General features: G+C 39.0%; 1 protein-coding gene across 2 annotated transcripts in view; it reads left to right on the forward strand.

The window, feature by feature from the left end:
* The window catches only part of SPEN (spen family transcriptional repressor), a 93,832-nt gene that overhangs the window by 60,131 nt on the left and 17,458 nt on the right, over nucleotides 1-16,243 (forward strand). Inside the window, exons 4-9 of one of the 2 annotated variants that reach the window (XM_056123150.1) lie at nucleotides 6,564-6,724; nucleotides 7,366-7,566; nucleotides 9,967-10,118; nucleotides 11,591-11,716; nucleotides 12,070-12,183; nucleotides 14,443-14,556. In XM_056123150.1, coding sequence (XP_055979125.1) covers nucleotides 6,564-6,724; nucleotides 7,366-7,566; nucleotides 9,967-10,118; nucleotides 11,591-11,716; nucleotides 12,070-12,183; nucleotides 14,443-14,556 — 868 coding nt within the window. Of the gene's footprint in view, nucleotides 1-6,542; nucleotides 6,725-7,365; nucleotides 7,567-9,966; nucleotides 10,119-11,590; nucleotides 11,717-12,069; nucleotides 12,184-14,442; nucleotides 14,557-16,243 lie in introns of both variants that reach the window. The other variant, XM_056123149.1, reaches the window with a different exon arrangement.

The raw sequence follows: 16,243 nt of genomic DNA on the forward strand, positions 1-16,243 counted from the left end.
AGGGAACTAGGCCTCCCATTTTGAAAGCATATGCTCAGACCTTTAAACTATCTTTGGTTCCTCAGATTTCTTTATAGCCCCACTTATACTTATTATTTTCTATTTTGGTAATATTGTTCTTAATGAATACAAAGTAATATTGTGTTTACGGTTAAAAAACAAAAACAGGGCCAGAGAGATAGTACAATCACATGTGTCACATGCAGCTGACCAGGTACAGTTCCCAACACTTCACATGATCCCTGCAGCCTTGGAAGAAGTCATCACTGAGCACTGACCCAGGAACTAGCCCAGAACACCACTGGGTGTGGCACCAAACCAAAACCCCCAAACCAAAAATCTTCCACTTGGCTGTTATAGGTCACACACTTTGGTGTGTCGCACACTGGTTACAGTGCGCTAGAGATCCCAAACAATAGAGCTTCTGGGATTGCACTATGGTATGTGGGGAATGATAGTGCCAGGGACTGAACTTTTGAACTCAAACATACAAGGCAGGTGCTCTGTTGCTGAGCTAATCCTGGGCCCCCTATTTTTTTGAATTGAATTTCCTGAAGGATTATGCGTGCACACACATGGGTGTGTATGTGTGTTTAATTTGGGAAGACCATTTTTCATCTCCTTTGGAAATTTTGCTCAATTTCTGACCTGTCTGTTTTCTATATCTGGTTGTTTGCATTTGTTATTGTTACCTTTAGTTTTTGGGGTTTTTTGTTGTTGTTGTTGTTTTTGCTTTTCGGGTCACACCTGGTGATGCTCAGGGGTTACTCCTGGCTTTGCACTCAGGAATCACTCCTGGCAGTGCTCAGGGAACCGTATGGGATGCTGAGAATCGAACCCGGGTCGCCCGCATGCAAGGCAAACGCCCTACCTGCTGTGCTATCACTACAGCCCCACCTTTAGATATTTTTAAAGGTAAAAGTAAGACCTCTTAAAGTTATAAAACAAAATACTTCATTAAGTTTTTTTTATTAAGTTTTTTTATGCAAGGTAAAAGTTTTTGTGATTTCTTCTGGGCTTGGTGTTCTGATGAGGAAAAATATAATTGTGATACTAAACTACCACCTAAATCTGTAGGTAGAGAAAGCTATCGAGCTTAAATTTTTTAAATATGAGTGAAAATATTTTCATTGGCCTAATAAACCTTACTAAAATAAGGAGAGTAATACTGTATATTTTGCCCATTATTTAAAATAATAAAAGTTTTGACTCTACATAATTTAACCTCAGTAGAGACATAGTGAAGCACATATTATAAAAAGGCTTTTGTTGTTTCCCTTCTCAGTCGTGTTTTCTAATACCAAGTGGTCCCAGAGTGTTTTAGATCCCAAATGTGTCTTGGGCATTATGCAAATTTTATTTTATTTTATTTTATTGTTTTGCTTTTTGGGTCACATCCCAGCGATGCAGAGGGGGTACTCCTGGCTCTGCACTTAAGGAATTACTCCTGGCAGTGCTCGTGGGACCATATGGGATGCTGGGAATTGAATCTGGGTTGGCTGCGTACAATGCAAACGCCCTACCCCCTGTGCTGTCGCTCCAGTCTTAAGCAAATTTTAAGATCTTTTATAAGATCTTTTTTCATTCTTCTGTGTATTTGAATTGTCCAAAATTGTTGCAAGGTGATGCATTAACAGTAATGAGAAATAATTACTTTAAAGATCTCATGTTTAAATTATATCTTAAAGCGTGTTAGAGTTTTCAAAAGAAGGGAACTTTTGTGACTGGAGTAATAGTTCAGTGGGTAAGGTGTTTTCCTGCACACAGCCAACCTGGGTTTGATTCCCAGCATCACATATGGTACTCTGAGCACTGCCAGGACTGATTCTTGAGTGCAGAGCCAGAATACTCTCTGAGCATCATCAGGAGTGACCCAAAAAGCAAAAAAAAAAAAAAAACACAAAAGGGGGGGGACTTTAAAGTCTAACATTGGTTAGTTGAAATATTGTCAAAAAGCATTTCTCATCTTTGACATTAATGCATATTTGGGGTCAGATAATTAGTGTTGTGGTAGATGCCCTGTATATGTAGATTGTTGAGTAACTTTCCTGACACTTGCATACTTGGAAAAGTTTTATTTGCTGTTTGTGACTGCTTAACTTTGAGACATTCCTAGGTTTAGATTTTGTTTGGGGGCCAGACAAGAGGCGCTCAGGATTTACTCCTGCTCTGGGAAAAACTCCTGGAGGTGCTCAGGGGGAACTATATGGTGCTGGGATTGATCTTGGATCAGCAGCATTTAATACCAGCACCCTACCCACTGTACTTTCTGTCTGGCTCTAGGTTTAAGATATTGGTTTGATTAAATAGGTGCTAAGGTAATAGGTCATTAGGTTAATGGCCCTCCTTGTTCAAGTAATTGGTCATTCTTTTGCAAGAGATTGATGAAAATTTTTATATTAGCTCCACTTCTGGTTATCATAATTTGTTTAAAAAAATTTGGCCACATCCAGTGATGCTCAGGATCTATTAGTCCTGCCTCTCTGCTCAGAAGTGATCCTTGACAATGCTTAGGGGACCATATGTAGTACCAGGGAGCTAACCAGGGTTGATCACATGTAAGGCAAGGGCCTTAATCTGCTGTTCAGCTTCTTAGACCCATTTGTTAAATTGTTTTTGTCTTGTCAAGCTCATAGTTCTGATTATCATGTTTGTGGAATAATTGCTAGTCATATCATTTTTGTTTCACCAAGCCCAGTGAAACCACCTGATGGCTGCAAATATAAATTTGACATCCCTGAGAGAACAGAGTACTGTCAGTGGGATAACAGATTGAAGTATGCTCCTTAGTTAGGGTTCCCTAAGAGCCAAATCTTCTGGTGTGAGTTTATTTGAATGCATCATCTTGTTTTATCAATTGGCTTATTAGTGATGGGAGTGGGCACATCAAGAATGGGTGTCTAGGGTTACTTCTGGCTCTTTGCTCAGGGATTACCCTGGTGGTGCTGGGAACTGAGCCCTGGTGAGCTACATGCAAGACAAATACCCTACCTGCTGTATTATCTCTTCAGCACTGTTCATTTCTTGTTTGCTACAATACCAGAAGTATTGATCCAGGTACAAGAGGAGATATTTGCTCTGAGACAGACTTATTTAGCCAATAAATAACCTAAAACAATTCTACTACATAGGGTTAGCAAGAAATCTTAGCAAGAAATTCAGTGGACTTTGTTACATAGTTTTAATCTTAGCAATAGATTTAGCTGTAGTTGTGAGAGTTGAGGAACTTTAGTTCTCTGTGCTTTCAAAAGATAGACAAAGCAAGTAGTTAAAGGTAAAAGGAAGGAAAAAAAGATTTCATAATAGGGATGAAGATATTCATGATCTTGGAATAGTTTTACAATCCAGGATACATTCTAGGGAGGAACTGCTCTAGTCAATTTTACTTTTAGATTTCCAGCTTTTGTGATGTATTTTCTTTGGGGGCCAAACTCTGTGGTGCTCAGGGCTTACTTCAAACTGCACTCCAGAACCACTCCTGCAGGCTCTTAGAGGACCATATGGGGTGTTGGGGGTTGAATACTGTTCAGCTACATGCAAGGCAAGTGCCCTACACACTGTACTATTGCTCCAGCCATGTAATTATTTTTTTTAAATAAAAATATGTTAGTGACACCAGTGACATTTTTTGGAAATATCTAATATCTGGCTTAAATATTTAATGCAATTTTATTGTCATAATTCTGCATTCAATCTGTAGTTATAAGGTCTTTTCTCTCCATGAATTATATAAAGAAAATGTTCTCTCACACAGATAAGTAGTTGCAATAGGGAAAGGTCCTTATAGACTCACTTAGTGGACCATGGGGACCCTGACAGGTCTTCAGATCACACTTGGAGAACTAGTGAACTCAAAGGTACGATTATCTTGAAAAATTGAACTTGCAAACTAAATAGGAATTTGAGGAGAAAGTGTAACTAGATTTCTTTCAAGTTGTGTTTATTATTTTAATTAACTTTTTTGTTACTTTTGGGGAGGGGGGGAGACTACTTGTGGTGGACCACAGACCCACAGGAGGTCATGTGATGCTAGTGATGCAATCCAAGGGCTCTACTTGCAAGTCATGTGCTCTGCCCATTACTGCCAGCTTTATAGTTCTGTTTGGATGGATGGGTAAGAAGGCTACACAGAGCAGTTAGGGCTATTTCTGCCACTGTGTTCAGAAGTTTCCCCTATAGGGACCATATATGTTACCAGGAATTGAACCTATGTTGATCATATGCAAGGCAGTTGCTCTACCCATTGTACTTTGTCTTCATGCACCCCCCTTTTTTTTTTGAGAGAAGTATTTTGATTTTAGTTGTTGGTTTCGGGAGCTACTCCTGGCTCAGTGTTCAGGGGACCATGCGGTGTGGGGATTGAACCGAGTCTTCTGCATGCAGGAGGAAGTGTTGCTTTGCAAAGTATTACTTCAGCCACTTTGAGCCGTCTCTTTGGTTCATATTTCTTTCAAGCTTTATCATTCCTTTCTTTTCCCCCATTCTTTATTGATAATTATTCTTGAAAATGTAAAATGGTATTTCAAGAAAACTTATAAGACTACTTTCTTAAAGTTATTTGTTGTTTATCATCATTATTGCTTTAAGACAACTTAGATGGGAATAGTTACTGAAAATTACTTTTGGCATTTAAGAAGTAACATGCTTTCGGCCACGTCTCCAGTGCACAGAAACCAATTTCTTAACTATCTGACTTTCAGTAGAAATACTTACAGGTTCAATAAGTAAAATAGCAGAAATCCAAAACCAACATTTAATTCTTGAACCCAGCTGTAGAAAGCAAATCACTTCACAATGCTTTTTCAGCATGTCTGATTTTGGGGGGGGGTAAACTCTAAATAATAGTGGTGAATCTTTTATTGAAACAATGAATCTAATCAAAGCAGATAGAGTGTTAACTAGAATTCATCTGCCTCACAGGGACGGGGAGGGGTGGGGGGTGGGGTTTTATTGGGGTTCTTCATGGTAAAAAATAAGTTTTGGTAAAGGGAAATGTGTTTGATATTTGCATGACTGAGACCTAAACCTGAAAGCTTTGTAACCTTTCCCACGGTGATTCAATAAAGAAAAAAAAAAAAGAAGTAACATGCTTTAATGAACTATTATGATTATTTATTTATTTAGGCATTTTTTGGGGGGATCACACCGGACATTGCACAGGGATTACCCCTGGCTCATGCACTCAGGAATTACTCCTGGTGGTGCTCAGGGGACCATATGGGATGCTGGGGATTGAACCCGGGTTGGCCACGTGCAAGGCAAATGCTCTACTTGCTGTGCTATCACCAGCCTATTATGATAATTTAAACAAAACTATGAAAATAAGTATTTACATAAACATATTCTGGGCATTTAGACTTTCAGGTTAATAGATTGAAAGGCTTTTGGAGGTCTTAGGTTTTTGTCCCCATCTTGATTCAGTACTTTATTCAGACTGTATTGAAATGTGTATTGCAAGTTTAGCATGTAATAATGTTCAATTAAGGGGCCAGAGATATAACTCAGTGGGCTGGGGCAAATGCTTTGCATGCAGGAGGGGTCAGTATTCGATCCCCAGCACCACATACTTCCCTGAGTACTGTCAAGAACCACTCTATCTTTGAGCCTGGAATAACCCTAAGCAATACTAGATGTCAAAAACACAAAACAGAAAAACCCAGACAAAAAATTAACTCAAGCATCATCATTATTTTCTCATTCATAATTCATTTAATTATTTATTTTTCTATTGTCATAAAATCCATACCATGACAGTCAAAACTGTCTTGGCAAATATGTTTCACCAGGGATTCAGGTCATGGCTTCACAGTTTCCTTGGATACATTCTAGGCCACTGAGCCATCTTCCAGTTCTCACTGGGAGAACATAGCTGTCAGGATTGCCTCTTTACTTGCCAGGCAAGCACTTAAGAAACACTGAACCATCTTCCAGTGTTTGGGAGGCCCTATTGTGCCAGGGATTGAACCCAGGTTTCTAGTATGAGGTCCAGTTCTTTGAGCTCTCTCCTGGACCTTAGTTTAATTCTTAATCCTGTGAGATAGATAGTATTACTTTCATTTTACAGAAGTGGAAGCTGATGCTTTCCAAGGGCTTAAGTGACTTGGTAAGTTTACGTGGCCAACAAGGATATACTCTGTATGTCTGAACTAAAATTTGAATTGAGATCTTTGACTTTTAAGACCTGTATACTCGTAATTCTATTATTATTTGAATTTCATTTACTAGCCTTATTTCATATGGAAAAATTTGTTCAGAATTTCCTCAGAATGAAATTTGTCGTAGGAGCCATGTGGTAGATGTTTTAAGAGATTGTTACTCTTAATTCCACATTATCAGACCATCATTTGCTATCTTGTTCCATGTCTGAAGGTAGAATATAAAAGATATTTTATATTTTATATAAATACAAAATATATATTATATATTTTTATATAGAGAGAAGTAGGATGTTCAGAACTAAAATTTAGACCTTTTAATTTTTGCCACTTGTCAATTTTAAGAAATTTTATGTTGTTTATTTTCTATTTGTTTTTTCACTAAAGTTTTTCCACCCCCATCTGCAGCAGTGATTCCAGCAGTAGTTCAAGTGATGACTCTCCAGCTCGATCTGTTCAATCTGCAGCAGTTCCTGCACCTACTTCTCAGTTACTTTCATCTCTGGAAAAAGATGAGCCTCGTAAAAGTTTTGGGATCAAGGTTCAAAATCTTCCAGTACGCTCCACAGGTAAAATTTTGTCTTACTTTCCTCTTGGCTACTATTGGCCTTATTTAAAAAAATCAAAATTTGCCATGTCCGGTTTATCATTTTAATCTTCTTTGCTGTTTTTGTTGTCTTTTGGTGAGGGTGAGGTATGGGCCTCCTTTAAAAGTATTCTTGATGCTAGGTTATTTCTTACCGACTTGAAGATACATAATTTTTTTTTTTTTTTTTTTTTGCTTTTTGGGTCACACCTGGCAGTGCACAGGGGTTACTCCTGGCTCTGCACTCAGGAGTTAACTCCTGGCGGTGCTCAGGGGACCATATGGGATGCTGGGAATCGAACCCGGGTCGGCCACGTGCAAGGCAAACGCCCTACCCGCTGTGCTATCTCTCCAGCCCTGAAGATACGTAATTTTGTATTTTGGAAAATATAAGAACATTTTTTTCCCTGCATGTCCATAATAACACTCTTACCAAACAAACAATAATATGTTCTAACACTTAGTTTATTTTTACAAGTGTATTAGATTCCAAAATGCCTATTTCATTTGAGAAAGAAACGCCTTAATGTGAACAAAACTTAGGTCAGAAATCAAACAAAAAATATTTTTTAGTTGTAACTAAATTTAGAAAAATAACCAACTTGTTTTTGTTTGGGAATTTAGATACAAGCCTTAAAGATGGCCTTTTTCATGAATTTAAGAAATTTGGAAAAGTGACTTCAGTGCAGATACATGGAGCTTCAGAAGAGAGGTATGGTCTTGTATTCTTCCGTCAGCAAGAGGACCAAGAAAAAGCATTGACTGCATCAAAAGGGAAACTTTTCTTTGGTATGCAGATTGAAGTAACTGCATGGATAGGGCCAGGTAAGAGACTTGAAATCTGAGTATTAAGGGTGTTTTTTTATTTCTATTCAAATGATAAAAGGGGCATATTATCCTGACTGAATGCAATTCCAGCATTGTTTATTGGCATGTAGTAAATTCCTTTTTGAAGAGCATTACATTTATTGTCCATCTTATAAAATATGTTGTTTTGGCTAACAGAATAAAGGTTGTTCTGATTCTGTAAGGAAGAAATACTGACTTATTTCTGTTTTTGAAGTTTTTGGGTCATACGTGGTAATGCTTAGGCATAACTGGTTCTGCACTCAGGAATTTCTTCTGGCAGTGCTTGGGGGACCTTATGGGATTCTGAGGATTGGACTAGGGTTAGGCACGTGCAAACCCCCTGGTACTGTCTCTCCAGTCCCAGTACTTATAAGAATCTGAAAAACAGCTGAATCCCCCTTATTTGATCTGCTTTCCTAAAAGAATTACGTTGATTACGATAAGGAGATGGTTCCTAGAAGAATAACAACAGAGTTATCCTGAGTTAGAAAACAAACTACTTGTTAATATCTGTTGGAGGGACTAGTTAGACCACTTTTATATGTATTAGGCTGGTGATAAATGGAACCTGTTATTCTGGTTTACATGACGTTGAAAGATAAAGCAATCTTTGGCCAGGGAGCTGACTGAAAGGATGTTGAGAATTTTAAGGGCACTTTTTATTAGCTTGAATCTCCTCTTTAAAACTATTCTAAGGCACCAGGAAGATGGCACAGTGGCCTATGGCACTTGCCTGGGAAGCCTAAGATCATGAATTCCAAGCCCAAAGATACAGTTGTATACACAAAAATGTTCAAGAAAGGCTTAAAGCAAACCACAATGCCATCTGCAAGTGTTGAGGCAATTCTCAAAGCCCTGTTATTTGAGATCTCCGGAAGATGGTTCCGTAGCTTAGAAAGCACCCAGAGCAAGTATGAGGTCCTAAATGTAATCTCTGGTTCTACACATGCACTGAGCAGACCTGACCCTATGGTCTGAGGTTCCCTACAAGACCTGTTCTAAGTCAGGAAGTGATTTTAGGAATAACTTGCAACAGTGTCTTTCTATTTAAGTGTTTCAAACAGTTTGTGGTGTCTAGAAATGCAGATTCTTGGAACTGGGGAGATAGTTCAGCTAGATCTTTGAGAGCCCCTACATAATTTTGAATTTAAGATTAGACTGAACTAATCACCATTTTCCCTGTGGTTTAAAAAAACTTTCTTTGTAGCGATTGTTTTAAAAGTAAATCGGCTTAGATTGAAATTTATTTTAGTTTTGTTTTTCCATTCTCCTAACTCTGAAAGAGCCTTGAGTATGGCACTTTTTAAAAATTCTCAGGGCTAGGACGAAGGAGACGTTACTGGGGCCTGCTTGAGGCAATCGATGAATAACAGGATGGTCGTGGTCGTGATTGTGTTTTACAAATGCTGCCACACTACCCTTCCCCCCACTTTTGTTGTTGTTTTGTTTTGTTTTATTTTGTTTTTGGTCACACCCAGTGATGCTCAGGGGTTATTCCTGGCTCTGCACTCAGGAATTATTCCTGATGGTGCGCAGGGGACCATATGTGATGTCTGGGATTGAACCCAGGTCAACTGCAAGACAAATACCCTACCCATTGTCCTATTGCTCCAGCCCCAAGCCTCCCCACTCTTTTTTTTTTAATTCTTTTATTTTAGAAGGTCGTCCAAAACACAACTAAAATAATATATTTCATATTGTCTGTCATGGAAAAACCACTAAAAATGCTACAAAAAAAGTATCCATTAGAGGAGACAGTGTGAAGATTATTCTGTTTCGGCAGGAGCCATTAAGACATTCTTTTTTTTTTTTTTGATTTCCCATGTAATTTCTTTTTTTAATTTATTTTTTTATTAGTGAAACACCATGAGGTACAGTTATAGACTTACAAATTTTTGTGCTTGAGTTTCAGTTATACAATGATCAAGTGCCCATCACTCCACCAGCACCCATCCTCCACCACCACGGGTCCCAGTATCCCTCCCACCCCCCATCCCACCCCATCCCACCTCTGTGGCAGAGCATTCCCCCTTGTTCTCTCTCTCTTCTTTTGGGTCCTGTGTTTTGCAAGAGAGGCATTGAGATTGATACCTACTATTTGAACCCCATCAAATGTTGTGTCTTATTTATGGAGAATGGATAGGGAGTGTCTTTCGCAGCCGCACGGTCCAGGAATACGTTCACTCGTGCATGAATACGTTCACTCGTAACCACTCTTTAATAGGTTTTTAAAAATGCGTTTTGTTTCTATTTCTGAAGGTGTAAGGGTGTTCAAATCCAGTATTTCAGACATTTAGTTTCTTAAATGTAGGTTTTCCCACAACATAAAAACAAACATTAAAATATTCTTTTATTTTGCTCCCATCCCACATACAGAGACAGAAAGTGAAAATGAATTTCGCCCTTTGGATGAAAGGATAGATGAGTTTCACCCCAAAGCAACACGAACGCTCTTCATTGGTAACCTGGAAAAAACCACTACTTATCATGACCTTCGCAACATCTTCCAGCGCTTTGGAGAAATTGTGGTATGTGAAAGCAGTTTTATCTAGAGATAGCTCAGAGGACTTCAGAGCAATTCTTTCATGCAAATACCCTGAGTATGATTCCTGGCACAGGATCATCTCTTATCACTGCCAGGTGTAGCCCTTGTGACCCTAAGGTATATTATGGCGGTTTCCCCCTGCAACCTACAACATTTTAGATCATTGTCATAAATGACTGTACTTGGGAAGATGCTATTTAGGTGGTATCGTTCTCTAACTATAGTGTCGTTTTTCTTAGCTCCTACTACCACTTCCATATCTTGTCCCCAGGTCCCTATGAGGCTTTAGACAAGCCACAGCACAAATGCTTTATTCACAAGACTAGATTAAGGCATAATGAAATGGGGGGGGGGGGGTAGGGGGAGCGCCGATAAGAGATAGTATACTGGATAGGGCAATTTGCCTTGCAGACAGCTGACTCAGGTTTAATCGTGGAACCCCATATGATCTCTCAAGTACCATTTGAGTGATCCCTGAGCACAGAGCCAGGAATAAGCCCTGAGCATCATTAGGTGTGATCCAAAACCAAAGTACTAATAAATAAGGAGCTACAAAATAGCTCAAAGGTCTAGAATGAATGTTCTGCATATGGGAGACCTGGGTTTCATACTAGGTACCTTATGAGCCCTCCATTACCACCAGGGAGCAACCCTTGAGGAATGAGCCAGTAGTTATCCTTGAGCACCACTAGGTGTAGCAAAAACAAACCACCAAACTGAAAAGAAATGAATAAGTAATAAGCATTTTTTGCTTAGAACATTAGTGTTTGTTTTTGGGCCACAGCCCAGTGACCCTCAGGTGTTACTTCCGGCTTCCCTTAGGAATCACCGCTAGTGATCTTTGCAGGGGGGGTCACCGTTTGGGACAGAACCTTGGGTTACTCTGTTATATCTCTTAGCCCCATCTGATAAAGATTTTAGGTATTCCAGAGGAGAATTGTTGCTTCGTTCTTTTATTAAATCATCTACCTTTTCTTTATTGTCATTTCTTTCTCTTAACTATAGGTTTGAATTTTAAGGCTCATTGTAGTTGTTTTTATACGGAGCTTCACATGAGGATTTCATTCTATGTTGTGTAGGGTTTTAGGTTACTTATTTGTAGTATATATATATATATATAAAATATATGTATATATAAAATATATATAAATATACATATATTTGCTTTTTGGCTCACACCCGGCGGTGCTCAGGGGTTACTCCTGGCTTTGCACTCAGGAATTACTCCTGGCAGTGCTCAGGGGGCCAGATGGGATGCTGGGATTTGAACCCGGGTCTGCTGTGTGCAAGGCAAATGCCCTACTCACTGTGCTATCACTCCAACCCCAGTATATAATTTTTACTAGTAAGAAATTGATTTGGGAGCATTTGAATATTAAGAAAAATGCACCTGTGTGGACCTATTTATTTCATGTATTTTGTTTTCATATCACTGGTATCCATTGGCTTTTTCAGGATATTGATATTAAGAAAGTAAATGGGGTTCCTCAGTATGCGTTCTTGCAATACTGTGATATTGCCAGCGTTTGTAAGGCTATTAAGAAGATGGATGGGGAATACCTTGGAAATAATCGCCTAAAGGTAAAAGAGTTTGTTTAAAATTATTGTATTGTCATAGTTGGGTGTGTTTTTAGTATTTGGGCTTTTGTTTGTTTTATTTTAAATTGTAGTAGAATTAGATAAGCATAAAAGTGACAACACTTCATTGTATACCTTACTGTGTTGTACTATAAGCTTAATATTAGACAGTATTACATTTTTGCTAACTTTTATTTTAATTAAAAATTGTCTTATAAATTCTTTGCTTTCTGATTTTAATCATAATTCCCATTAGAGACGTTGGTTTAATAGGAATTATACAGAAGATAAATTTTCTCAGAATTCTGTAGTTTTTTACTTAGTAAAGTAATAGAAATTTCTCTTTTTATATTCAGTTGGGTTTTGGAAAGAGCATGCCTACAAATTGTGTGTGGTTAGATGGCCTTTCTTCAAATGTGTCGGATCAGTATTTAACACGGCATTTCTGCCGATACGGACCTGTGATAAAGGTAGGTGAACATTTTGGTGTGATTTAAAGTCACTTTTAACTTCGCTTTTTTTTGGAATTTTTAAATTTTATTTTCATAAAGTTGTTCACAGTAATTGATTACATTAAATATTTCAACATCAATCCCACCACCATTACACCTTCCCAGCACCTTTATTTCGAAGTTTCCCAACACCCCTCAAGCCTGCCCCACAGGCAGATGCAAGATAATTTATTTTGTATTGCTAGTTATGAATAGTATAAGATGTCTGTAAGGGTCTATCTCACACTAATGCAACAACAACAAAAAAAAGAAAAATAGAAATAGTATGAGATATTGTGCGGCCGCACAAGAGGCTGCATGCTCCTGGGAATCTTAAAAACTAAAATAATTGGGTTCCAGAGCCATCTCTGCAGTGAGCTGCTTGGTTCTAAGATTTATTTGTGAGTCTCTGGGTCATAGCCATTAATGCACTTAAATGGCACCTAGAGACAGTTTGTGGGTGTGACAGCAAGGGCCCTAGAAGGGTCAGGGAAATGGGAAGGGATGGCTGAGTTCCTACCCCTTGAGGCCTGGTGTTTTCAGTCACTGCTCCCACATACCTAGGTTTTTCAGAGGATTCATTCTCTTGCATGGGGGACTCAGGACAAGCCTAGCAGACATTCTTTTTAAAAGAAACTCTAAAAGTCTCCTTATATTGCCGGAAACTCAACTGTATTCCAGACTAGAGCCTCCTTACCTATGCTATGGATTCTTGTTTTCTCTTATTTTATTTACACTGCTATTTTGGTTACAGTGTATGATGGATGTGCATGAAAACAAATATATCTTTGGGAAAACAATTTGCTAATTTAGCAGAGAAAAGAAAATATATCAAAAAACTATTTTCAGGAAGAATTTTGAAACTTGGGTCTAGAGAGATAATACAATGGCCAGGCCTCTTGCTTTGCATGTGGATTTAGTCCCTGGCTTCCCATATGGTCCCCCTGATCCATCCTCCTGGAGGGATCCCTGAGCATTGTGGGGAGTGGCCTCCCTCCCCAAAAATCGGAATTTGGAAATTAATCTGCATATTGATGTGGAATATTTCTTAGCGGATTTTATAATGTATCTCCATTAAAGTTAGTTTATAATTATTCACATTCATGCTTATGTGATTATACTTAATTTTTTTTAATTGATGAATTTATTTTTTATTATATATGCATATTTTTTCCTTCCTTTTTGTTTTGTTTTCTTTTTGGGATTTGGGATCATACCTGGCAGTGCTAGAGGATGGCAGGGATGGTTCTTCTGACTCTGTGCTTTAGGCTTTTCACCGCGGCAGTGCTCAGTGGACTCGGCTGTGCCAGGGATTGAACCTTGGGACTTCCCACATGAAAAGCATGCTTTCGGTGTATTTAGCTTCTTGAGCGTCTCTCTAGCCTTTAGCTGTAATGACTTTAAGAGAATTTACCTAACTATCCATGTAAAATTTGTAACCTAACACACTAATTGTAACAGGAAAAGGGCTCCTTTTCATTAAATAAAGATAGTATACTTAACTGTTTACATCATATTTTTTCATTTTGCTTTTGGGGCCACGTTTGGCAGTACTCAGGACCTATTCCTGCTATGCACTCAGCAGTCACTTCTGGCAGTGTTTGAGGGAGGTTATGGGGTGCCAGGGACTGACTGTGGTTGGCCATGTGCAGGGCAAGCATCTTACCCACTGTACTATCTCTCTGGCCTGACAGGGTATATATTCTGTAGTTGTAACATTGTATAACTGATATATTTTTTAAATTTAACTTTAGAGAAAACACATGTGTTGAAGGGTGGTACATAAGTAAAAATCCAGCAGGCAGTATTGCAACATAAAGCAAAATTCACTGATACTCTTTGCTGATATAGAGATCTTTCAAGGATGTTGAAAGAAAAATATTTTTTTCCCCTTTCAAGGGTGTTTACTTATATTTTAATTTTTTGATCCTAAGCTAGAAGAATGCTTAAATACCATATAGTATTCAGAATGGAAAACAAAATAAAGGAAAAAATGAAGGTGTAATATACCTCAAGCTACAATATCTACAATTCTAAACAGTTCCTGCACAATTTATTATTTTTAGTACTATGTACATCATCAGTAAAAGCCTAAATACTTTTCTAGAATAAAATAGATTTTATTTGGCAGTGTCCTTGTGACTTAGAATTTCATTGGTAACTAACTGTAAATCTAGTAGATGAGGCTTTTGGTTCTTTTGTTGTTGCTTTAATTTTGATTTTGTTTTTTTTTTACAGGTGGTTTTTGATCGCATAAAGGGCATGGCCCTGGTTCTCTACAATGAAATTGAATATGCACAAGCAGCTGTGAAAGAGACCAAGGGGAGAAAAATTGGTGGGAATAAAATTAAGGTACATATAATTTCTTTAAGCAGGAACAAGAAAAAATTATATTCAGATCGGCCCTCTTAAGAGTTGGCATTTTATAGCTGACTCGCTACAGGGTAGTAGTTTATCAGGCATACATTGTATGACCCATTTTTCGGAGGTATTTTAATTTTTATACTTGGCATTTTGAGGGCACAACATCTTTTAAACAGCTACAGAACAGTACCTAAATGTATTCTTATTCAACAAGTTATTTTTTCTCTGTGATTTGATGATCAGATGCATATTATTGGTGCAAGATGGCCCTTGTCACTTGTGGGTATCTGCATACCCAGCAGCTAGCTGAAAGCCAATCTAATTTCAGGAATGATCTTCTCTTCTACAGCTTTCCTTTCCTAAAGATTGGGTTATTACTAAAAACATGATCATTTTCCTTCCTGTTGTTTTTATCCCCCCCCAATTTTTCTTTATATAAAAAGGACATATTTAATAAAAGAAACACTGAGATTAAGCACAACACACAGAGAAAAAAGTGGCTATGGCCCAGGACACAAGGCCAGGGAGATGGCAGACTGGCAGGACCTGCTGGGTGAGGAGAGGTTGGGGCAGAGCAGAGTGGTAAGGGTGGTGGTGGTGGGCGAGACAAGGCAAGCTCCAGTAGGATCCACCACCATTGTTGGCAGATCTAGTGGTGGGGGACGCACAGTGGCCTTGCTGCTAACTGGGGCGGGTATCGTGTGAGTGCTGCCTACTGGCATGAGCACCTGGATTCTGGATGCTCCCATTGTGGAACACTCGACAAGAAGCCCAGGCTGGGAAGTGTAAGTTGGGGTAAAGGCCAGGGAGAAGCAGGTGCTCTGTAGTTACCAGGAAACACCAGGCACAGCAGTGCACTTATAAGCAGGTTATATGCAGGTCTTCCACTCTGTGTTTGCCAGGCACACTCTGGGAAGGACTCAAGCAGGGATGATGCCTCTCTTTAGGTGACACGTAGCACTTCTAGTGCTGGCATAGGTTGGGCGGATCTCTTTGCCCGATTCCTCTATGAAATGGGCTGCCTCTGTTTCCACCCATTGACTTTATTGCCTGCACATAGCCTATGGTGGGTGGCCCAAAGTCATTAAACAGGGGCCTGAAAGGGATCACAGCTCCCAACAGTTACCCCAACAGCAGTGGGACATTTTTGGCTCAAGAGGTGTGAGTTAGAGGTCAGCACGGGGTGGGACAGAGCCTCCCCAGTGCTCCAAGCCCCATGGCTGAGTTAGATTCAGCTCATTTCCTCCAGAACAATACTGCTAGCCAGTCCACTCGGCTTCAGGAACTGATGGTGTTTTTGCTTTAAAACACTAAAGGAATTTATGCACTAAATTATGATGATTAGATTGAATTAGTCTTTTGTGTGTGGGAGTGGGTTGGGGTGGGGATGGAGATTGTGGACATGGACCTAGTAAATGGCAGGCAGGCAGGCTGTCATTACCACTGAGATGCATCTCTGGCTATTAAATGTCTTTTTGAAATAAGGTAAGATGGTGATTACTCCTGGTGTGGTGTTAGGCATCAAATCTAGAGTTCGCCCTGCAAACCATGCACTCCAGCCCTTCAAGCCATCTCCCCAAACCCCTGTGATGTGGAATTTTAAGTTACAATGCCTTATCAAGATTTGTTTGGAATATGAGAGATATTTCAGATTAACAAAATAATAGTTTCAATG

This window comes from Sorex fumeus, unplaced genomic scaffold, assembly GCF_029834395.1.
Source record: "Sorex fumeus unplaced genomic scaffold, SorFum_2.1 ptg000047l, whole genome shotgun sequence".
NCBI lineage: Eukaryota > Metazoa > Chordata > Mammalia > Eulipotyphla > Soricidae > Sorex > Sorex fumeus.